This window comes from Lissotriton helveticus, chromosome 7, assembly GCF_964261635.1.
Source record: "Lissotriton helveticus chromosome 7, aLisHel1.1, whole genome shotgun sequence".
Taxonomy (NCBI): Eukaryota; Metazoa; Chordata; class Amphibia; order Caudata; family Salamandridae; genus Lissotriton; species Lissotriton helveticus.
Window position 1 is genome coordinate 192,454,199 of NC_136068.1, and position 24,723 is coordinate 192,478,921.

General features: G+C 46.1%; 1 protein-coding gene across 1 annotated transcript in view; it reads right to left on the bottom strand.

Annotated features, from left to right (window-relative positions):
- The window catches only part of STK4 (serine/threonine kinase 4), a 254,462-nt gene that overhangs the window by 132,454 nt on the left and 97,285 nt on the right, over window positions 1-24,723 (bottom strand). Inside the window, exons 5-6 of the mRNA XM_078651917.1 lie at window positions 18,741-18,905; window positions 5,130-5,297 (exon numbers count right to left, since the gene is read on the bottom strand). Coding sequence (XP_078508043.1) covers window positions 5,130-5,297; window positions 18,741-18,905 — 333 coding nt within the window. The remainder of the gene's footprint in view (window positions 1-5,129; window positions 5,298-18,740; window positions 18,906-24,723) is intronic.

The window sequence follows — 24,723 nt, forward strand, 5'->3', positions numbered from 1 at the left end:
ACACCCGTCGTCGACGGGACACCCTTCGTCGACGGGACACCCTTCGTCGACGGGACACCGTTCGTCGACGGAACACCCTTCGTCGATGGGACACCGTTCGTCGACGGAACACCCTTCGTCGACGGAACACCCTTCGTCGACGGAACACTCTTCGTCGACGGCGTGGAGCCCGACGACGAGCTCGCCGACGGAGTCTTTTTCGTCGGCGGTAAAGCCTTTAGAGGTGTCGATGACGAGGCGTCGACGACGGACGTCGACGATACAGGCCTCACAGACACAAATACCATAGTTGGAGACGCCGTCGACGATGACATAACCATACCAGGTTTAGGAGAGGAAAATGTTACAGTCGATGTCACTGTAGTCGTCGTTCTCGTCGACGAGGAAGCTGAAGAGGACATCGCAGTAGGTGGAGATGAGGTCTGTGGTAAATTCTTCTCAGATGATTGGGGAAACTTGATGATTGTCCCCTTTTTTAGAAACAGAAGCGCTTTCCGTGCCCTTGGTTGTGGGGACAGTCTTGGATGTTGAAGGCTTATCCAGTCCCCTAGCAGGTGGTTGTTTTTTAGTCACCTTAGCCTTAGGAGAGGACATTCCTTCAGGCGCAGGCCTCTTCCTAGAGGCTGAAGTAGAACCAGAGGTAATGCTGTCTACCTCAGAAGCAGGATTAGAAGAATCCTTAAGCCTTTTCAACCACAGAAGTAAACGACCCTCTCTATCCCCGAGAGTCTTTTGAGGCATGGTTCTGCAGATCTTACAGTCAGAGGCCTGGTGATCTGGGTACAGACAATAGATACACTTTTTATGTGGATCTTTTTCAAAAAGCCGAAGCTTACCACAGCAATCACAGGCTCTAAAGAGAGATTTCTTAGAAGACATCCTTAAAATTAGAAACAAATGAAGTTAGAAGTAAGAAACTGAGCAGAGCTCAGGGAGACTCCCTTTCACACGATGTGCGGTAGAAAATCTGAGAGCCTGAGCCTCTGGGGAGAACATTCTGGTGGGTGCTGGCGCCTGATTGGCTGTAGTTTGGACTATACATAATGACTATGAGAGTCATAGATGTGGAAGTTTTTTGCCTTCTGTAGCATTGGCTGCTTTACTTCCTGGTTCATTTTCTATTAGTATTACTACATATTTATGGCATATTATTGCTTTTTTATGTACCGTGGGACTCCCACTCCGACGACGGGGAATGATTCAGGCATGTGAATCTATGAAAGACACCCCTAATACTGGAGAATGGGAAGTGTTGTCTCCAGCGCTAACCTAAAGCAGCCATATACAAAACCAACATGAGCGGGTAGCATGGGCTGCCTTTCATATGGGTCATGGCCTAGCAATGAGGACTGCACTGAATGGACAAAGGTTGAGTTACATATGGCTGGTTTCTGTCTGAGGTGGCACGGTGAGCAACAGAACAATGGACTGGGATTCAGGCCCAAGTAATTACCAGAAGTCGAAATTCAAGCCTTCCACAATAACATTTTTGTATTCCTCAATGCGACACCCTAAGTGAGACATGTATGCCAAGATATGGGTCCAGTGCTCACTGTGCCATAGGACTCATGCTGCACTGTATGAATGAGCCCTAAATAGGCTTAGACAGTCTGGGATTACTTGTACTGCCCTTAAGAGTGGACATTGGCTGGCAATTCAGACTTGACTGTACCTATTTTAGCAGAACCTAGACTGATCTGTACATGTTTGGTTTCTGTCCGAGGAGGCATGGTAGCTTGAATGCTACCCAAAGTAATTACCAGTGAGCGATACTAATTTAGGCACTTCACCCATCACAGTTTTGTATTCCACATTTTTTTTTAAACAAGTCTTCATTGTGCATATAGGTTTTGTATCATCTGAGGGGTGATTGTGGTCTCTTTATCATGGTCTGGGTGTTTATATAAGACAGGAGTCCAGCAGCTGGTACAGGCTCCAGTGTGAAGAGGAAAGCGAGTTATGGCCCTTCAAGCTTGCCACCCGGAAGCACCACCAGCTGATCCGCGCCGCCAAGAAAACAGCATTCAAGGATCGGTTGGACAACGCACACAACAGCAAGGAACTCTTCAACATCGTGAAAGAGCTCTCCAACCCCAGCGCAGGAAACAACGACATCACCCCATCGCAAGACCTCTGCAACTCCCTCGCTTCATACTTCCACAACAAGATCGCGGACATACACAACAGCTTCAACAACCAACCAACGCACACCATGACCGAACAACCACCCCCCACCACCACCCTCCACGCCTGGACCCCGATCAGCACCGAAGACACCATCCGCACGATGAACTCCATCCACTCCGGATCACCGACCGACCCCTGCCCTCACCACGTCTTCAACAAGGCCGACGCTGTCATCGCACCCCACCTGCGAGACATCATCAACACATCCTTCGACACCGCCACCTTCCCTGAGAGCTGGAAACACGCCGAACTCAGCGCTCTACTCAAGAAACCAACAGCGGACCCCACCGAACTCAAGAACTACCGCCCCATCTCGCTCCTCCCGTTTCCTGCGAAAGTCATCGAGAAGACCGTCAACAAGCAGATGGCCGCCTTCCTCGAGACGAACGGATCCCTCGACCCCTCACAGTCCGGCTTCCGAGCCAATCACAGCACCGAGACCGCCCTCATCGCCGCCACCGATGACATCCGAGCCCTGATGGACAACGGAGATACAGCGGCCCTCATCCTCCTAGACCTCTCCGCGGCATTCGACACGGTCTGCCACCGCACCCTAGTACAGCGCCTCAGCAACATCGGAATCCAGGACAAGGCGCTGGAATGGATCATCTCCTTCCTCGACGGAAGAACACAGAGAGTCCGCCTACCACCGTACAAGTCAGAGGCCTCCAAAGTCATCTGCGGCGTCCCTCAAGGATCATCTCTGAGCCCCACCCTCTTCAACGTCTACATGAGCCCCCTCGCGGCCATCGTACGCAAACACAACCTCAGCATAATCTCCTACGCCGACGACACCCAGCTGATCCTCTCCCTGACCAACGACCCCGCCTCCGCCAGAGCCAACCTGCACGAAGGGATGAAAGAGGTAGCCGAGTGGATGACGACCAGCCGCCTGAAACTGAACTCTGACAAGACGGAGGTCCTCATCCTAGGCTCTTCACCCTCCGCCTGGGACGACTCCTGGTGGCCTCCCGCCCTGGGCACCGCACCCAAACCGACAGACCATGCACGCAACCTGGGCTTCATCCTGGACTCCTCCCTCTCCATGACCAGGCAAGTCAACAACGTCTCCTCGGCGTGCTTCAACATCATACGCATGCTACGGAAGATCTTCTGGTGGATCCCCACCGAGACCAGGAAGACCGTCACCCAGGCCCTCGTCACCAGCCGACTGGACTACGGCAACGCCCTCTACGCCGGCACCACCGCCAAGATCCAGAAGAGACTCCAGCGGATCCAGAACGCCTCAGCCAGACTCATCCTCGACATCCCACGAACCAGCCACATCACCGGACACCTGAGAGACCTTCACTGGCTCCCCGTCAACAAAAGAATCACCTTCCGCCTCCTCACCCACGCACACAAAGCCCTACACGACCAAGGCCCGAGCTACCTCAACAGCCGGATCAACTTCTACGCTCCCAAACGCCACCTCCGATCAGCCAACCACGCCCTCGCCGCCGTCCCCCGCATCCGAAGAGCGACTACAGGAGGAAGGTCCTTCTCCTACCTGGCCGCCAAGACCTGGAACTCCCTCCCGACCGACCTGCGCCTGACCCAAGACCACCTCTCCTTCAGGAAGAAGCTGAAGACCTGGCTGTTCGAGCAGTAGCGGCACCCCCCCCCCCCCCCCCCAGCGCCTTGAGACCCTACGGGTATGTAGCGCGCTCTATAAGTGTCATTGATTGATTGATTGATAAGACTCTGTTGATATGACAAGGTCTTCGGCTTTCTCTTCTAAGAGACCCAAATCTGCCTTTCTAGTACGTCTTCCTCCTAGGTCCTGTCTCCATTCCATCTACCTTATGGGAAGGGGAAGAAAGCTACACCAGGAACTCATTCCGACCACCACTGCCTTTCAGAATGTGTCTGTTTCACACCATGAAGTAGACTATGCTGAGAACAAATATAACTATGGTTTAGCAATCTCATCCGTAGACACTGCCTATCGCACAGGCTCATCTCATCTCCCCTTGCCACCTGTGAAAGAGTTGGAATAAAGACTGATATATATTTGCATTAGTCCTTCCAATTATTTCTGCTGGTTTTGCTGGTATTAAGAGTCTGTGTGCGATGACACTGCTTCTCAGTGGGAATGCTTTTCCCCTAAAACATGTACTGTAAAATTGGCTTCACCCAATTGGATTCTTTCACTTTCCAGTAGAGCAATGATAAGTGGACCCAGGAAATGCACCAGCGATGTGAAATTTAAGAGTCATAGGTGAGAGATAATGTATATACACACTACCCAGTGCTTAAAATGGGCCGATACTGTCCGGTACGGCAAACTAGCACTTTTTTATTTTTAGAGGGACAGTACCGGCAATTCAAGAGACATGCAATAATTTTAATTATAGAGTATTGGCACTTCTCAGAAACAGGCAGGTACTCTGGTACCAAGTACCTGCACTTCTATTTTTATGGTCAAGCACTGACACTACCCGCTTGTAAAACTAAAATCTATGTCTCCAGCTAAAGCTGTTGTGTTGTGGTTTGGATGCAGTTTTAACACCACTGTAGTGACACAAGTTGAAAACCATAATGAAAACTACATTTTACCCATTAAATAAATGAACCCCAAGTGATACCGGTAAACATACAGGGCTGATTTGTAATAGATATCACTAGGGCATAATAAATATTAAGAAAAACAGATCTGTCTTCATGGTGGAAAGTTACCAACAGCTCTTTGTCCCTGCTTCGGCCAAGTTAACTTTTCCCTGAGCTGGCCTACTTATCTCCCCCCAGGCAACTTGCACTGTGAGCCCTGTGCACAATTATTTATTATAATGTACAATAATATTTCAAAGCACTGGAATTACGTTTCGGAAACTATGTAAGGCAGGACGGTGTGCTCCTGAACTAAACGCAAGTTATAGCAGAATGGGCAGGTATTGTAATAATTAATGCATATTGAGACACCCCAAAGGAAAGATTCTTACCCTCATTGGATGAATCTCAGAATACGGTGGCTTTCCTTCTGCCATTTCTATAGCCGTAATTCCCAGAGACCAGATATCAGCCACACAGTTATAACCAATTTCTTGGATCACTTCCGGAGCCATCCAGAATGGGGTACCTATAACTGTATTTCGTTTTGCCATGGTATCCTAAAATGTAGCAAAAATACATGTAAGACAAGCATCGGCAATGCCAATAGGTAAAGACTGTTGTATGGTAATATAAAGCATTACAAGTAGATATCATGGGAAAGGGTAGATATGTGTGTGGAAGCAAAGTACTGTAGAATAATATTGGAGCAGGCTAAATGGTCAGGTGACAGTTGCACTGTCGAGCCAGACCTAAAAATCCATGTAGGTTAATGACTGCCTTCCTTCCATCTGTGCTGACGCCGCAAAAAAACAAAATACATTTTCTAGTTATTAAGACACTTTAATAGCTTTACAATTTCATGTACGTGCCCCTGAAAGTTCAAGCTCAGGCAGCTGGATAAATCAACAAAATTATCACAGCTGGCTGGAGGCAAGCACTTTGTTTTTGGAAGAACACAACTTCTGCCTCATCAAACATGTACGCCTGGCTCCCAACTTGTGGGCAGAGCCAATGTCCCTCTATAGTGAATCTCACATAATTGTCTGGCAATAGTTGTGCTGTCAAGCCAGAACATAAAAAAAGTAAATGGGTAAATTTAAGTAGAAACATGGGGTTATAACTGAACAGCAAACTAATAAATGGTGTGATTACACCCTTATGGGGACCTGGGGTAAGGGTGGTAAAATATACCATTTGTTAATAGAATGGTGCCAGTATAAACTTTATTTAAAAGCGAGGTCACTAGAATTTCGACATTCATGCTTCACGGTCATTACTTCATCTGCTGTGGTTATTATACGGAGTCCAGTCTATGCATTCTGGGCACCAGAGCTATGCAGAGGTAATGGTTTTGATAAGATGATAGGGAGTTATAGATCTAGTAGGATGATCACAAGTTAAATGGTAATCCTGTTATAGCCACAAACTCCTGTTAACACTTGAAAAAAGATACTGTTGAAATCTAGAGAAATAAGCTTTACGGCGCCTGATCTCATAATTGCATGGAGACAGCCATGTGATTAAATAAACACTATTAGAAATTACAACTGCAGGTTTATCACCCCACGATAACTGGTCAACTCATGATTGGCCCCAAGTCTTCCAGAAGACAAAGTAGCCCAAAAGTATAGTTTTTTTTGGTTCTAAACTAAAAAAACAAATTAAACACTCACAAAAAAGGGTCAGCACTGAGGACAGCAACCACAGGTTGATCATTTTAACATGAACTGTGGAGATTAACATCACTTGTAAAACAAAAGTATTGTTGTTCCAACAAATCACATGAATTCAAGAGAAAAATTATGGCAGAAAAATACAATGGCTTTATTTGCTTGAGTGGCCGGGAAATACATAAATCTACATTTATCCATGTAATCTACTGGCAGTGCACAAAATATATTTGGATTGCCATATGATTTGGTTTTTGGACCAGTGCTCTCCTTGAATACATTCAGTGTATGCCCATTACAGTGGAAGTGGTAGGTAAGAAGTATCTTATTCCAGAGGATAATATCAATTATTGCGTTGATATTTCAAATGGATTTGTGTTATGACACCGTACTGAATCGGTCAGCGTTTGTCATTTCCATGCCCTCATAACACCTTTGGTGTCCTAGTAAGGGGACCTCTATCTGTTGGTCATAGTTAATAACTGCGTTAGACTCCATAGGGGAAACCTGGGACCATCCTGCAGACTGATGAGAGTTGAAACAAAATCACCAAAAAAGTTGGATTAGGAAGCTTCTTTTGTCAATGTAGCTAAACTAAGACCAACAAAGGATTGGTGAGGATTTAAAATCCAGCCAACGAGAGAGGAAATTGGGCTATGTTGACAATAACATAGAGAATATGTAATGTATGTAATATAATAATCAGATTCTTTTTCTAAGAGTTCTAGAGACAACTTTTGAAATCACAGAGGACAAGGGTTAACCTTCCTTAACGATGTTCCCTAGCCATTGGTCCCCAAGTAACAAGTGCTCGCTTTTGGAAAATGTATACAGGTCATTGTTCCTACAATCAGGGATGCATGCTTAAAGATGGTTATCAGTGCCCCTTAGCAATGTGGGTGTTAACTTGGGCTGTATTCTTGGGTGAATCTGCAAATGTGGCATGATTTTAAGTAGTAGTAATTTTAGGTCTGTAACACAACTTGAACATCTTGCAAGATACCTACTGTTTTTTATTTTGATTATTGTCTAGAACAATATGTGCTAAAGGTCTAGGAAGGGTGGAAAAAGTAGCAGTCTGGCTGGTGTGGACATAATCACATGCAAGGGCATATCCGTCTCTACACCCGATTCACACTTCAAGTACCTAAACCACAATTGTCAAGAAGAGGATTTCCCATCAAACTGTATCATTTTTGAAGGGGGCATAAACTGGCTGCCTTGTCCTCCTACGGACAGAACAAAAAGTCTTCAGATGTACCCTGGGGTAAAAACTATCCAGATGTATCAACTTTGCAAGCATTACTCTTAGAGCCCTTTTGGCAGGACTTAAGTGCTTTGGGTTGTTGAGATAACTGGTAGTAAGAGGTTAGACCCAGCTAACTCCTGACAATGAAATACTTGAGACATACTCAACCTCTCATTGCAATGACTCCATCAACCTGTGACTGCCAACTATGGCTGATTGAGCTCATGACCCTTAAAAACCACGAGAGGTATTTATCCCAACTCCGGTGTGTGCGTCCACATGCTTAGCTCTACAGTGCCGTTCGGGCCTTTGCTTGCATACAGTTTTGAAGTGGTAGCGAAGTCGGGCTAGTAGAGTAAGTAACAGCCTAAATAAGGGTCAAGTTTAGGTCTGGTTGAGTAAATTTCCAGGAGAACGGATGTTTTGTTCTACTGTTAAATCCTGCATAATCTTAAAGTCCTTGAACAGCACTGATGAGGATTTAGATATAATGAAGCAGGATGAAATGCGACGCCAAGAGGCTTCAAATCCACAAAAAAAAAGCACACACAAAAAAAAGGTTTTATGTCAACTAAGTAATTTTGGACAAACTTCAGACAATTGGAAGACTTTTGTGCAGAAATATTCAAATGAGCTTAAACAGCACAGGTGGGTATTTAAATTGCATGCTTAAAGACTAACATTTAAAATACAAGAATGCTGAAAATACTAATGTGGTGACTGATTTTTAATGGTAATATGCTAAAAAAAAAACATACAACTAGTGCTCTCAAATACTCCCCTTGCAACCCCTGGCACTGCCTCCGCAAACCCTGGCATCAGTGGTCAGGAGGGAGATGGGGGGGGCAATAAACAAAAAAAAGCAGTGAAACTACACTCGGAGTTTTAAATCTATGTCCGAGTGTAGCTTTACTACTACTTGGAACGTACACATACTGATTGGAATTGTACGGTAGTGGCACCGGGCACAGGTTTCCCTGTGGATTCCCTGGGAAATTATCGGAGAGCACAGTTTGCAATACATTCCCCTTTAAAGAGTTTTCTGTTGCAAGAACTCAGCATAGAGGAAATGGATTCATTTGTGTATATACACACTTTGTTTTTTTTCCCTTGACGGGGAGTCTATTCCCTGTGGAGTAACCCCTTCGCCTACCCCACGACAAAATCTGGTGGGGATCGATTCCCCTCTGCACCATAAGAGATTTATGGCAGCAGTTGGCTAGAGTAAAAATAAGACCCTTACTGGGATGGGAGGAAAAAGATAAGAGTTTGCAAATGCGCACAAACATACTAGTTTGTGGGGATTCACAAACTTCCAGGGCAAACCGAGCCTTGGTACGCCCAGAAACAGCCTCAATCAGACCCCTCGAGTGTGATTTATAAATGTGGAGGACGCCATACTCCTGGCAGAGATCTCTGCACCTCTGAAGGGTGCACATCTACCTGGAATACCTTGGTGAATTCCCGGCAAGCACAAGTGAGGTAGAGTCAGTTGTAAACTTATGTACCATGCTCCACATCAATTATTAGACAAAGAACTAACTACTACAATTTTTAGGTCGAGCATTCGAGACCTCTTGTATATACATTGGTATATATACTTTAGTATATACTTATATGTGTATGTACTTTGTGGGCTCTGTAAATCAGCCCTAGGACTTGTCTGCTTCCGCTTGGGGACTTTTTTTTTCTGTTCAATTGCCTCTATTTAACGGTCTTGATAGAAAACGACCAGCAGAGGTCAGTAACATACCAGAATTGCTTTCTACTGAGGGACTTTCTTTTTTAAATTGTTCTGGCAAATGCCTCTGTTTAACTTTCTTGGTAGAAAACGACCAGCAAAGGTCAGCAAGATACCAGAAACACTTTAGCATTCTCTAGATTCCAGTCCATAGAAATTGTCTTCCATGAGCACCCTTGAACAATAATAGATTTTTAAAATTTTGTATTTTCGGTGATATGACCACCGAAGGCCCTGCTTTCATGTTAAAAACAGAGCTTTGGACTATACCATTTCCAGATGAAAGGCAATATTTCTCTCCATGTGTCCCCATACCTGGCGTGTCACGCAGTTTGATGCTTACTTTCTTTCCATGTTAAAGAACAGTAGATGTTTCAGCACCCAGACTAATGTTCTGCATAGCTAAATACATATAAGGTCCCAAAGGCGAGACCGATTGCATTGCAAATGCTTTTTGTTTTAACTTTTTCTTTTCTTAATGCATTTCTAGTCGAGGTAACCATTAAAGGACGTGTTGTGCTACACATGATTTAGGGTACCAACTTTGTCCTGCGTTTTGTGGCACTAAATTCCACCGTTCAAATTAGCACATATATCCATGTAAGACAAACTGAAATGAGTAATGTTCCCTTGCTATATAAAGTCAGCACCCCAACAAAAATGTAGGTGGTATCTAAAATAGACACTTATCTGTCTTGAGCTACTAAATTAACTATGAAATTACCATGGAACTACAGCACTGTAAATTATTGTAATGTCATCCAAGTTACGGTCAGGGTCACAGGTCTTATGTCCTGTGATGTAATTGAGGTCAAAGGGTGTTGTGTGAGGTCACTTTCGCTACTCCAGGATTTGGTACTCGGACATCCATGTTTGGACTGCTGGACATCGACATATGATGAATCCTCGGCGATCTTGAATACATTTAATTGCAGAAAACACAAACAACTCAGATGATGCTTTCTTCGACACAGGCCTTGTGGGAGTCAGCCGCCAAGGATTGCTTGGTGCATTATTTGAAGACTTTTGTAAACGGCATGCGCAGCATCCGGGGGTAGATCATTGCAGCCAATCAATTCACAAAACAAAGAGAAATGTGCCACTTGGAGGAAAAGGAGATTGAGGAACGCAATAGGGGACAGCCCACCTCTGTGTCCTGTCAACGAGGTGGAACAAACAAAAAACTTTACGTGGCAGCGGGTGACATGTATAAGGGGTTGAATAAGCATGCGTAGACGCTCCAACATTTTTAGAAAGATTAAAACTGACACCGATTACTCAGGGGTGCTTTTTCTAGAGCTACCTGCGGAGCAAGCAATTACACAACCAGTGGAGAAACAGTAGGACAACATAGGGCTGAAATAGAAACAAGTGAACTTTTTCAATCTATCCACTAGATGGCAGACTATGTATAGGTTATGAACTAAAACCAACCCATGCTACAAAAAGGAGCAACCTGTAGAAACAATATTGTCGCTGTGTTAAGGCGCAAAACAGGCAATGGGATTAACCCCTTCACTTCTAGGCCTTTCCCCCCGCCCCTATGCTAAGCCTTTTTTTTACTATTTGGGGTAGTTTGTGCTTAGGCCCCTGTAACTTTTTGACCACATAAGGTATCCACGCCAAATGTGCGTCTTTTTCTTTCAACATCATGGAAATTCTAAAAGGTACCCAGGGTTTGTGGATTCCCCTGGAGCGGACCCAGAAATTAGCCAAAATACAGCTAATGTTTTTTTGGGGGGAGGGGGGAAACAAGTGCTGCAAATTAAAGTGTCTGTTTTTTCCCAGGCAAATGGTATCAACAAAGGGTTTGTGGGGCGGAACTTACCATTTTCCCAGCTTTTAGGGACAAGCAGACTTTTGTCAGAAAACCAACATTTTTTTTACACAGTTTTGGCATTTTACTAGGACATAGCCTGTCTTTTTGCTATTTTTGGTGCTTTCAACCTTCTTCCAGTTAATGGTAGAAATGGGTATGAAAGCAATAATGGATCCTGGAAAACTATACATTTTAGGAAAGTAGACACAATTCTGACTTCAGAAAGGGGTCTTTTGTGTAGATCCTCCAAGGTTTCTTTATAGAAACTAACAGTTGAATGTAGGAAAAATTGAAAACTAGTTGTAAAAAAAAAAAAACTGCGACTTGTGCCAACATTTTCACCTGTGACTTCTTCCAATTATGACAGCTGTATGAAAGCAATATACCGTTACATCCGCTGGACCTTTCTGGTAGTGGAGATATATAAGACTTGTAGGTTCATCAAGAACCCGACGAACCCAGAGCCAATAACAGCAGCGTCTTGCAATGTTTTTTTATTATGAACCAGGTATATAGCAATTAATTTGGGAAAATATATACATGAAAAAAATGGTATGAAAAACACCAATGTATTTCTGAAATTGGAACAAAATATAGAGTTTGGAAAAGTAGATATTTGCACATTTCCAAAATTGTGAGTACCCATACTAGCAAAATATATGAGAGATACAGAGATGATATGCAAAGAAATAGTTACTGTTAAATGAATTTTTAGATGTGAGATGATGTTTTAACTGTCTGCTTTTATGACTTTAATGCCTAAAATCAAATAAAGCTCGTTTTGAACTTGAACTGGAGTACCCATACTAGTAGGAGAATTATAGGACATTTTTCAAAGTTACTTCTTTTCAACACATTGTCTTTCATTTGGAAGGCAGAAATGCATCGAAAGTCAATAGGTAATAACAGTTGCTCTACAGTTCTGTGTTACCCTAAGTCTCTTGATAAGAATTGTACCTCACTTGTGTGGGTAGGCCTAGTGCCCGGGACAGGAAACAGCTCAAAACGCAACGTGGGCACACCACATTTTCTTAGAGAAAACGGACCCTTTTTTGCAAAGTGCCTAGCTGTAGATTGTGAACCCTAGCTCTACCCGCACATAGGGAAACATAGCAAACCTGTACATTTTTGCAAACTAGACACCCAGGGGAATCCAGGATGCTGTGACTTGTCTGGTTCCCACCAGGTTCTGTTACCCACATTTCTGTGGTGGAAAGTTCTACAATCTGTGTGAATCCACAAAATTCCACTGACCCCACATTCCCCAAAGTATTCCGAGAAAAATGGCACCTCACTTCTGTGGGTAGCCATAGTGCCTGCAACAGGAAATGGCCCAAAACGCAATGTGGACACACCTCATTTTCACAGTGAAAACTGACCCTTTTTTTGCAAAGTGCCTAGCTGTGGATTTATAACACTAGTTCTGCTGGCACATAGGAAAACCTAGCAAACCTATACATTTGTGAAAACTAGACATCCAGGGGAATCCAGGATGGGGTGACTTGTCTGGCTCTCACCAGGTTCTGTTACCCAGAATCCCTTGCAAACCTCAAAATGTGTGTGACTTCTACGGCATTCATTTTTTGTTTCATTTTCTGCCAGTTCATTTTCTTTTGAGAGTCCAGGACTGTCATGGATGACCTTCCAAACAATACCTCATGGTTTTCACAGCACTCTTCAGTCAGTATCTCCAACTCCTTCTCTGAAAATGTCATTGTTTGGGTTTCAACTGCACAGCGCTTGTGAAATCTCTTGTAATTAAAAAAGAAAATCTTAAAATGGGCTTACAGCCCACTCACTATTTATCATTCGTAGGATTCATGGCTACTCGAATTTTCTTGTTTCTCACTGGCCAGCAGCATCAGTGTCAAATCATTAGCTTTCGTTTCCTCTTTCCTCAGCTGGTGACTGGACCTTGGACCAAGTACTGCTTCCGGCTGGCTGTCCTTCTACTGGCCATGCAGTTTTTTTTTTTACATTCTTCCCCACACCCCACTGGCTGCGCAACTGGCAAAACAGTTAAAGCTGCCTTTATACCATAGTGAAAGCAAAAGAGAGAAACACGTCCTTTCCGATACGACTGGGAGGGACAGCATATATTAGTTTACTATTACGAGTCTACAACTTGGAAAGACTGTGTGGGTGCCATGTTGGGGCCATAGGGGTATCACACTATGTGCATAGTGTACCCATAGTTAGGAGTTTTCCTGACTTTGTTAAGGACATCACCCCCGGATGTTGCTCTTTCTTTTTCTGCCTCCGGTGCATTAGTTCCTCCTCATGTTTCCCCACTGTCTGACTGTATGACACGCGATCTCTGTGTTTTACGAGTTTCACTGCTCTCTGCATGCCGGCAGACCCCAAGCACCACCGGCAGGATGCCACCATGCACAGCCGCATCAGCACCCACAAAGGGAACTTCCATTGTTACTGTTACTTGCTACGGACCCTGCCACAATACCGGGTAAGAGGACAGGAATAAAGCTTACATTCCGCTTCACTAGTGGATTCTTCTATTATACATGTGTTCTTGTCTACCTATAGGAAATTAAAAGTCCCCACCATAGGGTGGCAGTTTTCCAATCACAAGCTTTTCAGTAATCAGTAACTCCATTAAAATGTGTTGCTGCATTTGGCTCATGAATTAAAATCAACAATTTCCTCCAGAAAACACCAATTGTAACTCTCAGCACTGGAAAACTGGTGTCCAGGTGACATATAAAAAAGAAATACTATAATGCATGGTAAAATTCCACATGGTAAACAGTTCTACTAAAAGGGCTTGAATGGTCCTTACCTCTGCAGTGCTTTTCTGTGTGTGAACGTTCTGTGGGTGAAGACTGCATACTTAAGTTTTCACCTGCTACTTTCTGCCCCGTCCTACCACCCCAAGGGACATAATATGTGCCTGGGATGACTGTTGATAGGAATTTATGTAAATGGACAAGTAGTAGCACTATGACTAATAGACCTTACCGTTTACCTCTGAGAAGCAGATCTTGAACCCCCATCTGGTGGAGGAACAATTGCAGCATATGATAGCAGACTGTGTCAATGCAGTTTACAGTCATAATGATATCAGTGGTTTGATAACCAACATCTGCTTCCACCGTCAGGTAGTCCATAACAGAAACAAGACCTTGTGAAGTGAAGCCGACAAAGAAATATCTAGAATGTTATGATGTTTGACCAAATATTGCTGTTGAGAATTATCTGGTCTCTGCACTTTGCTGTATTGGAAATCTGTGCTGTATAAAGTTTCTTGGTGTCCCTAATGAATTTGGTCATTTTTAGGTTTCACCTACACGGCGCTTGCACACTGCATGCGAAATATCTTGTGATGAAAAAAAAATTCTTAAAGGGGCTTACAGCCTGCCCATTACTGCCCTTTACTTACCATTGGTTGGCTCCCACGTCAATCTTGTTTCCTTTCTTCCTGTTGGTCAGCGCCTCCCCCTGCCTCCAGTGTTGTGCTCAACTTCACATCTTTGCTTTGGATCTTAGACCAAGTACTGTTTCTGGTGGTCACTGTCTTTCCACTGACCGCACACTTGTAACATACTTTATTGTTTTTTTTTTGTTTTTTTTTTACTTTCCAGTGCCTGCATTCTGTTAGTTGCTTACCCGCCCCTACCACTACCTCCCTTCCATCGTTTCATGCTCCTTTCCCGCATGCCCCTTCCCTGTTCACTGTCCCTACCTCCACCTCGCTCCTGCCCCTGCATGCACCTTCTCCACCCAGTCGCTAGCTGCCTCCCTCTACCTCCTCTGGTTTTAAATAGCGCGAAGTCCACTGGAAGACTTGGAGCGCTTTACATGAATGCCAGCTACATTACACAAGGACACATTACTTTTTACAGGTGAGGGGGGATGAAGTGATTTGCCCAGAATATCAGGATGTTGAGCCAGCGCAGAGTCTTGAACCTGTTTCCCCAGCTCCCAGGTCAGCAGCTCTGGTCGGAATACCACAGCATCTCCATGCTCAGTGTTCCAGCTAGCTACACTTTGGCACGCTGGTAAATGCAATGGGCATTTGTTCAGGAATATAAACTACATATTAAGTATAGGGAAATTAATTTTAACTTGTTTGTACATGCATAGCTTAAAGTAAAAGAAATAGGTGCTATGACATGGTCTGGCCACATCACATCACTTTAATTTTTTATTTTAAGCTATGTAGTACAGCAGCTTGCACTGCTGCTTTGCCAATGCTGGTCTTTTTCTGCCTCCTGCATCCTTTACGCTACTTTGGCTGGCCATACGTGTGGATGGACTTTCTTTAGGGGTTTTGATAGTTGTGCTGGAAATGGCAGCTGCACTTCACCACCATTCCACATCCACTCGGGCCAGGCACTTCCTAGTTAACAGGTGATTACCCATGACCGGGAAGTATTTTTTCTCCCTTTGCGGCCGCAATTTACGACTCTAGTCACAATTATGGAAATTACTAATACCGGTTTCCAAAATTGTGATGCCACTTAGTAGTGACTCACAATTTGTGGCCTCAAATTGTACATACATAAAAAATTGTGATTTCCTCATTGCATTTCGCAGAGCTACACAGTTGAGAAATCACAATTCTTTGCATTCGTAGATCTAGCCCTTAAACATGTGCTTCTGATGGACTACATAAGCATGAGCGTGTGCACGTGTACAAAGGTACACACTCCTCCACACTGGGTCTCGCCATCACAGAGAGTTTCACTTACTCAGTTATTCTATAAAAATATCAACATTATATATTTTAATGCTCAGAAGAACGCAATACAGATGACATAACTAGAAGTCTATGAATGACTACAAATGTTGTGATCACATTATGAAACATTAGAGGTCACTCTAGCATGTAACAAAACTTAGAGCACAGGCTCTACTAAGCTCTTATTCAGTTCCTGTAGAAGAGCTACTCACACATCTGACTGAGTACTCACACTGAGGTGGCGTACAGGAACACTCGAACAAAATAGTATGCTTTAACACATTCAGAAATCTCACTACTGCACTCAGCAACAGAAGTGAAGGAGAAGAGGGACAAACTCTTTCCAGTGCATCAAATGAGACACCAATTCCCAGGTAAGGAGGATAAAAAGGGGGAGGAATAGAAACAAAAGAGAGATTCTGTGTCTCTCCTTCCACCTTCTGTGGACAAATGAGAAGGTACCAGGGCTGTGCATTGAATCACGATATCCAAAGCTGTTTTTGGCACACAAAGTTAGTACATGAACGTAGGTCACTGTACCTAGGCATATGAGACAATAAAAGGTTTTTAAGCAGAGATTGGAACTTTTCTCAGCTGTGGTGTTGAGCTTGGTCCTCTGAATAAGTCCGTGACATACGCTGCTAGTACTTGGCCATATATAGTGATATATGGTCTTATGATTTTAAAGCCTTACTGTAAGGGGTGGTGTTTAATAATTTGAGGCAATTCAGGGGTGTATCAATGCTGACCCTTGGTGTATGAGGTTGTGAATGGCAATATAAAACAGCACTAGTCCAGATGTTTCAGTACTAGAAAGTGCACAATGAAAACAAGCTTTTATTTGAAAACAAAGTTGGTGTACTTTCAAACTAAAGATGATATTTGAAAACAAAGTTAGAGTATTTACTTTAAACAACAAACTGATGATGAGATTATTCTTTTATGATTTGGTCTTATTTATTAAAAAAGTTAAAGGTGGTACTTAAGGAGACAAAGAACAGATCCTTAGAAAAGGACAAGCTAATGTTGGGGACCAAGCTAGTGCATTGCCCCCATGTATTTAAATATGATGCTAGAGTGCCATGCTGGAGCCACTTATCGCTGCTCTGCCAGATATTTTATGACTTCCATGGTCCAGAAGAAAGACTCTAGACTGCCTTGATCTTGTTCTCGATGGTGTATGAGAAGACTGCTGTCTGGCCGAATAAGATAAATGTAACCTCTGAGATAAGACTGCGGTCTGTACTGATATTGTTTCTATACATTAAGAGCCTCCTGCTCTCTCTGCCTTGTCTAGCCTGAAGAATAGCCTTATTGTCCTGTACTGCCTGGGTTCTTTATTTGTAAATCTTATAAGTGACAACGAGATCTTCAGTAATATTATTATATTACAATCTAATTAGCAGTGGCGGAGTGGGGAAAATTAACAGAAAAACTTCATATACATTTAAAAACAATACCACTTCAAATTTCATGGATAGATTATCGGAACTTAATTGTTAAACCTAATACTTTTCAGTGTCTCTGACAATTGGACTGAAAAGGTTTTATTTGCTTTTATACATTTCCAAACTATGTTTCTATAAGACCACTTCCCCCTACCAAGCACACGCCTATAGGGTGTCATGCTTGTGACTGTCACTTAATGAATACGATCAGGCATTTATGCCCAACCAAGTTAAAGTTCACCAATCCACCATTGGTGTACACTAAGTTTCAGATAAACCTCAGGTTTTCAGATTTGCCTAGGTACACTGTGGTAGTTCGTTTTAATAGATACTCCTATAGTTCTTCAAACCTACTGCAAACCCACCACATAAAGAAAACAGAATTACATCCCCATAACTTTACGGGAAATAGATCATAGTATAATACATCCAACGACTTCACACTAAACAGTCCATTCTAGACGCTTACCCAATACCTCCATTTGATTTTTGTTTCCTTGTCTCCTTATTGTGTGCGTTTTCAGCAGTACTTTCCTTCATTTAGATATTTTACTGCAAGTAATTACTGTGCAATTAAGGGAATATACGCTGTTATTGCTGGGTCTCGAGAGACGGGCTTACTCAGTTTCTCTAAGCTCAGGGGACAGCAGACAGATGTTCAATGATAGAAGCCCAACTGCACTGCGGGGACTACCATGGAAGGCAGGCGGGTTCCTCTGGGACCAGCAGTTACTACATGCAGCCAGGAGCTTTATGGACTCCTTGCCCGTCAACTGCATGAACACGGTGCTCATCTTGCTTTGCTGGAGGACTGAGCCAAGAGGGCAGAGGCATGCATCGGGGACTTTTAGTTCAAAGGGCATCCATTTAAACCTGTAGAACAGATAGCTGCAGTACAGCTGGACAAGCTATGACCCAGAATAACGATTGTATGTACTACTGTTCAAGAAAGTGTAGATTCAGAAGTGTAGATTCCCAATGGAGGTAGGTATTACCGCACAAGACGTGCATAAATGTAGGTTCTTATCCAAATAGGAGGTTAGCGGGAATTTACACTGTGGTTCTGGAACATGGTTATATAAATGTGCGTATTTGTTTCAAAACTATTCCACCAATAATGCATTATTCTCTGTGTTTTTTTGTTCTGTATTTATAATGGGGTGTGTTTACAGCAAAGATTAAGAAGCATAACACGAGCCTCTTAATAGAACCCAGACGCTCTTAAACTTTTGAAAAGGAAATTGCTATTTACTAAAATAGTTTATGAGAGAACGTGCGGACCATGTGCTCTCATTGCTCCTAGTAATGACCAAATATTAGTCTACATATGAGAGCTAAAAAGAGAGCATCAAACTAAATAGTAGAAATACTTACTGTAAGCTGACCAGCCACCCCAAAATCTGCAAGTTTGGCATGGCCCTCTGTATTCAGCAAAATATTGCCAGCTTTAATATCCCGGTGTATTTTTCGCATAAAATGGAGGTATTCAAGTCCTTTAAGGGTTGACTGAAATATTGCAGCAATTTCTTCTTCCGTTAACTGTGCAGTACAAGAAAACAAATAAAACACAATTATTTGACAACAAAACTTATAAACAACAAGCATTTACAATGCAATGGTCTCGGCATTATTAAAGGTAGAGCTATTTGCATTGCTCATGACTTTTTCTTTTCTTTTTAACATAAATAAATGGTATTGTCATTTACAATGGCAATAGGTGAGCATTAGAGAGTAGTAGAGAGTATTCGCGGACACAGAGCCACACACGCACACAGAGCACCACACACACACACACGCAGAGCCCCACACGCAGAGCCCCACACACACACAGGGCCCTACACACACACACAGAGCCCCACACACACACACACACACACACACAGAGCCCCATACACACAGAGCCACATACACACACAGAGCCATACACACACAGAGCCACATACACACAGAGCCACATACACACAGAGCCACACACACAGAGCCACACACACACACACAGAGCCACACACACACACACAGAGCCACACACACACACACTCGGAGCCACACACACACACACACAGCCACACACACACACAGAGCCACACACAGAGCCACACACACACACAGAGCCACACACACACACACACACACACAGAGCCAAACACACACACACACAGAGCCAAACACACACACACACACAGAGCCACACACACACACATACAGAGCCACACACCCACCCATACAGAGCCACACACACACTCTTACCCAAAATAGTTGCGGCGAACAGACCAATCAGCGAAGAAGCACAGCACCTGCAAACATACACAAACCAAACCCGCAAAACAAAAACACATCATTTCCTCAACTCCAAGTAACACGCATTAACAATCGAACAATTAAACGAACACAATAACCACTAAACAAGAACGGCTACGAGTAGTGTGTGGCAACACTGGAGGTCCGTCGGAGCCATAAGACTGACGACGCCTAAATAGTGTCACCCAAACACCTACTCAGACAACCTGCGCCGTGCAATAGAAGCCGAGGAAAGACTACCGACTCGGCAGCTCCGCTAATGTCAGGACAATGAAAGGGGAATGACACTGCTGCAAAGTACATTTCAACCGAACTAAGCAGGATGCTGAAGTGAACATTCCATCTTTCCACCTGCATTTTGAAGTACGTGCACCCCCACCCCCGGTTCAGCCCCCCGCCAATCTACAGTAAGGTTCAGACGGGCACATTATTTTTAATCTGAACTCTCAAACGGTCAGCAGGGGATTACTGATTAAAATGGTCTCCCTCGCACTGCACGTAAATAATGGAGGTTTTATGTGTGCAGCCTGGCACACAGTCTCCCCGCGGCGACGCCTGGATTCTGTTTGTACATGTGGAAAAAAGTACTGAACTACGTTTCTCTAACCCTTACTGGAAAAAAAAAAAGAAAGAAACTGTATAACATCTGCCCCCTTTATATTATTATTATTATCATTATGTATAATAATATTATTAATAATAATAATAATAAGAATAATAATAATGATCACAAGCAACGAGGGGGGTGAGGAGCTCACGCTAACAAGCTGGGAGGGGGGTGAGGAGCTCACACACACAAGCAACGAGGGGGGGAGGGGGAGGAGCTCACGCACGCAGAAGCCATGAGGGAGAAGGGGGGTGAGGAGCTCACGCACACACAAGCAACGAGGGGGGAGAGGGGGGGTGAGGAGCTCACGCACACACAAGCAACGAGGGGGTGAGGAGCTCACACACACACAAGCAACGAGGGGGTGAGGAGCTCACACACACACAAGCAACGAGGGGGTGAGGAGCTCACACACACACAAGCAACGAGGGGGTGAGGAGCTCACACACACACAAGCAACGAGGGGGTGAGGAGCTCACACACACACAAGCAACGAGGGGGTGAGGAGCTCACGCACACACAAGCAACGAGGGGGTGAGGAGCTCACGCACACACAAGCAACGAGGGGGGTGAGGAGCTCACGCACACAAGCAACGAGGGGGGTGAGGAGCTCACGCACACAAGCAACGAGGGGGGTGAGGAGCTCACGCACACAAGCAACGAGGGGGGTGAGGAGCTCACGCACACAAGCAACGAGGGGGGAGGGGTTGAGGAGCTCACGCACACACAAGCAACGAGGGGGGTGAGGAGCTCACGCACACACAAGCAACGAGGGGGGAGAGGAGCTCACGCACACACAAGCAACGAGGGGGGAGAGGGGGGTGAGGAGCTCACGCACACACAAGCAACGAGGGGGGTTAGGGGGGTGAGGAGCTCAGGCACACAAGCAACGAGGGGGGAGAGGGGGGTGAGGAGCTCACGCACACACAAGCAACGAGGGGGGAGAGGGGGGGTGAGGAGCTCACACACACAAGCAACAAGGGGGTGAGGAGCTCACTCACACAAGCAACGAGGGGGGTGAGGAGCTCACGCACACACAAGCAACGAGGGGGGAGAGGAGCTCACGCACACACAAGCAACAAGGGGGGTGAGGAGCTCACGCACACACAAGCAACGAGGGGGGTTAGGGGGGTGAGGAGCTCAGGCACACACAAGCAACGAGGGGGGAGAGGAGGTGAGGAGCTCACGCACACACAAGCAACGAGGGGGGTGAGGAGCTCACGCACGCAGAAGCCATGAGGGAGAAGGGGGGTGAGGAGCTCACGCACACACAAGCAACAAGGGGGTGAGGAGCTCACGCACACACAAGCAACGAGGGGGTAGTGGGGGGTGAGGAGCTCACGCACACACAAGCAACGAGGGGGGTGAGGAGCTCACACACACACAAGCAACGAGGGGGTGAGGAGCTCACACACACAAGCAACGAGGGGGTGAGGAGCTCACACACACAAGCAACGAGGGGGGAGGGGGGTGAGGAGCTCACGCACACAAGCAACGAGGGGGGTGAGGAGCTCACGCACACAAGCAACGAGGGGGTGAGGAGCTCACGCACACAAGCAACGAGGGGGTGAGGAGCTCACGCACACACAAGCAACGAGGGGGAGAGGAGCTCACGCACACACAAGCAACGAGGGGCGAGAGGGGGGTGAGGAGCTCACGCACACACAAGCAATGAGGGTGGTTAGGGGGGTGAGGAGCTCAGGCACACAAGCAACGAGGAGGGAGAGGGGGGTGAGGAGCTCACACACACACACAAGGAACGAGGGGGGTGAGGAGCTCACACACAAGCAACGAGGGGGTGAGGAGCTCACGCACACAAGCAACGAGGGGGGAGGGGGTGAGGAGCTCACGCATACAAGCAACGTGGGGGAGGGGGTGAGGAACTCACGCACCCCACAAGCAACGAGGGGGAGGGGGTGAGGAGCTCACACACACAAGCAATGGGGGGGTGAGGAGCTCACGCACACACAAGCAACGAGGGGGAGAGGGGGGTGAGAAGCTCACGCACACACAAGCAACGAGGGGGTTGAGGAGCTCACACACAAGCAACGAGGAGGTGAGGAGCTCACGCACACATGCAACGAGGGGGGAGGGGGGTGAGGAGCTCACGCACACAAGCAATGAGGGGGAGGGGGTGAGGAGCTCACGCACACAAGCAACGAGGGGGGAGGGGGTGAGGAGCTCACGCACACAAGCAACGAGGGGGAGGGGGTGAGGAGCTCACGCACACAAGCAACGAGGGGGAGGGGGTGAGGAGCTCACACACACAAGCAACGAGGGGGGGGGGGAGGAGCTCACGCACGCAGAAGCCACGAGGGAGAAGGGAAGTGAGGAGCTCACGCACACACAAGCAAAGGGGGGGTGAGGAGCTCACGCACACACAAGCAACGAGGAGGAGAGGGGGGTGAGGAGCTCACGCACACACAAGCAACGAGGGGGGTGAGGAGCTCACACACACACACACACAAGCAACGAGGGGGTGAGGAGCTCATGCACACAAGCAACGAGGGGGGAGGGGGGTGAGGAGCTCACACACACAAGCAACGAGGGTGAGGGGGTGAGGAGCTCACACACACAAGCAACGAGGGGGGAGGGGGCTGAGGAGCTCACGCACACACAAGCATTGAGGGGGGGGGAGCTCACACACACACACAAGCAACGAGGGGGGGGGGGAGGGAGGTGAGGAGCTCACGCTTGAATGGATAGTAGCTCCCAGATTGTCCCTATAGGAAAAAACAATTTTATCCAAAATATGGCGAACTAAATGTGGTGGCAAAGGGGGAGCAGCATGCTTGCTAAGGGAAAGGAACCTGTGAGCACCGAGACGGATAACCCAGGAGAGCACAGCAGTGAAATAAAGACGTGACCCACCTCTGACAAGAATCCTCCGACAGTAGTCCGGGTCGCCAGCTTTACTTTTTTCTGCAGTCTTCCGAGGGGCCGGAGGCGGGGAAAGCCCCTTGCTGCTGCTGCTCCTTGGCGAACGGATGGCGGATCAACCCGCAAATGGACACCTGTGTCGCGGCTGGCCCCCCACCAATCAAGCGAGGAGCACTCAGAAGTGATTGGCCCTGGCTGTGGGGAAGGGCGCACAGCAGGACGGCGAGGGACCGGGCGTAGTGCGGGACATTACACTTTCTTCCAGTGGTGCGGGGCCCAGTGGAAAGGAACCTGTGAGCACCGAGATGCCGAAATGCACTGGGGCGAAGCACACTTTTACCACACGGGTTGCATGACTCTGCGGGGCACTGTGCAAACAAAACTGTGAATAGTCAGTCCAGGATAACCGGACTTTGCAGGTCCCGGTGCACAACGTCAACCTGCCATTAACCCTCGGTAGCCGGATTCCACAGGTGTCCACCTGTAACGTTACCGGACTCTGCAGGGACGTGTCCACCTCTCATCCTTAGGCTGTCGTACTCTATAGGATGTCGGTGCTGTGCTGCCTGTGCATGCATACCTTGAGGCCGCGGACTCTGCAGGGACCGTCACTGGATTCCACCATTCACCCTGGGGTTGTCGGACTGCCTAGGAGGCCGCTGCACTTCTTAACCCCTGTGCTGCCGGACTCTGCAGGTGCCATGAACAGCTTTAACCCACAGGCTGTCGGTACCTTCCTTTAACCCACAGGCTCTATATGCAACGCTTGTAGCAGACACTAATTATTTGGCTCTTGGAGTTAGAAAGGAGGCGTTAATAAAATAGCGTAGCGCTACCAGACGAGACCAAACCATTATTTGTGGTGGAATAACATTTTCAATATAATCTGGTGGACTCTGCATATTCGCTTTTAAACATGTCTGTACTTTCATTGAGTTTGAGAGCATTCTTGCATCAGTGTGTGTGAACATCATAAAACAACACGATCATTCAGTAACCGAATACGCTGCATAATTTCCCCCCACTTAGTTTAGTGAAACCTACGCACGTTTTGGTCCAAACGTAACTCTGCTGGCCAGTCCTCCATGGAAGACGCTTTAAGAGGCGCGTGACCGTTGGGAGCGTGTTGTCTAAAACATGACGCGTGGCCGTTATTCACACAAGCTTGAGGTGCTGGTAACACGCAGTTGCACACCAACCTACCTTTTCATTTGGACGTTATTTATAAATGTTTGAAAGGACATATTTTTTTCTTGTGCGTGTTAAGTGACAAATCACTCCCACATCAATTAATGGAATTTAATGAACCGGTGCTGATTACACGATTTAAGCTTAAAGGACCATCAACAGCTTGCTCCTCGAGCCTTCACAGGCCTCAGCGGAGCATTCGCCTTATTATCATGCACCTACCTACACACACAGCCTCCGCTCCGTCCCTCCCTCCTCTGCACCTCGGTCGCCCCCCCTTTTCCATTTCAGCCGAGATGTACGACCGAATAATTCCTGCAAGAAAATTAGAAAGTGGATGTGCAGGAATATTATGCACGGCCGGGCATCATCGACATTAAGCGG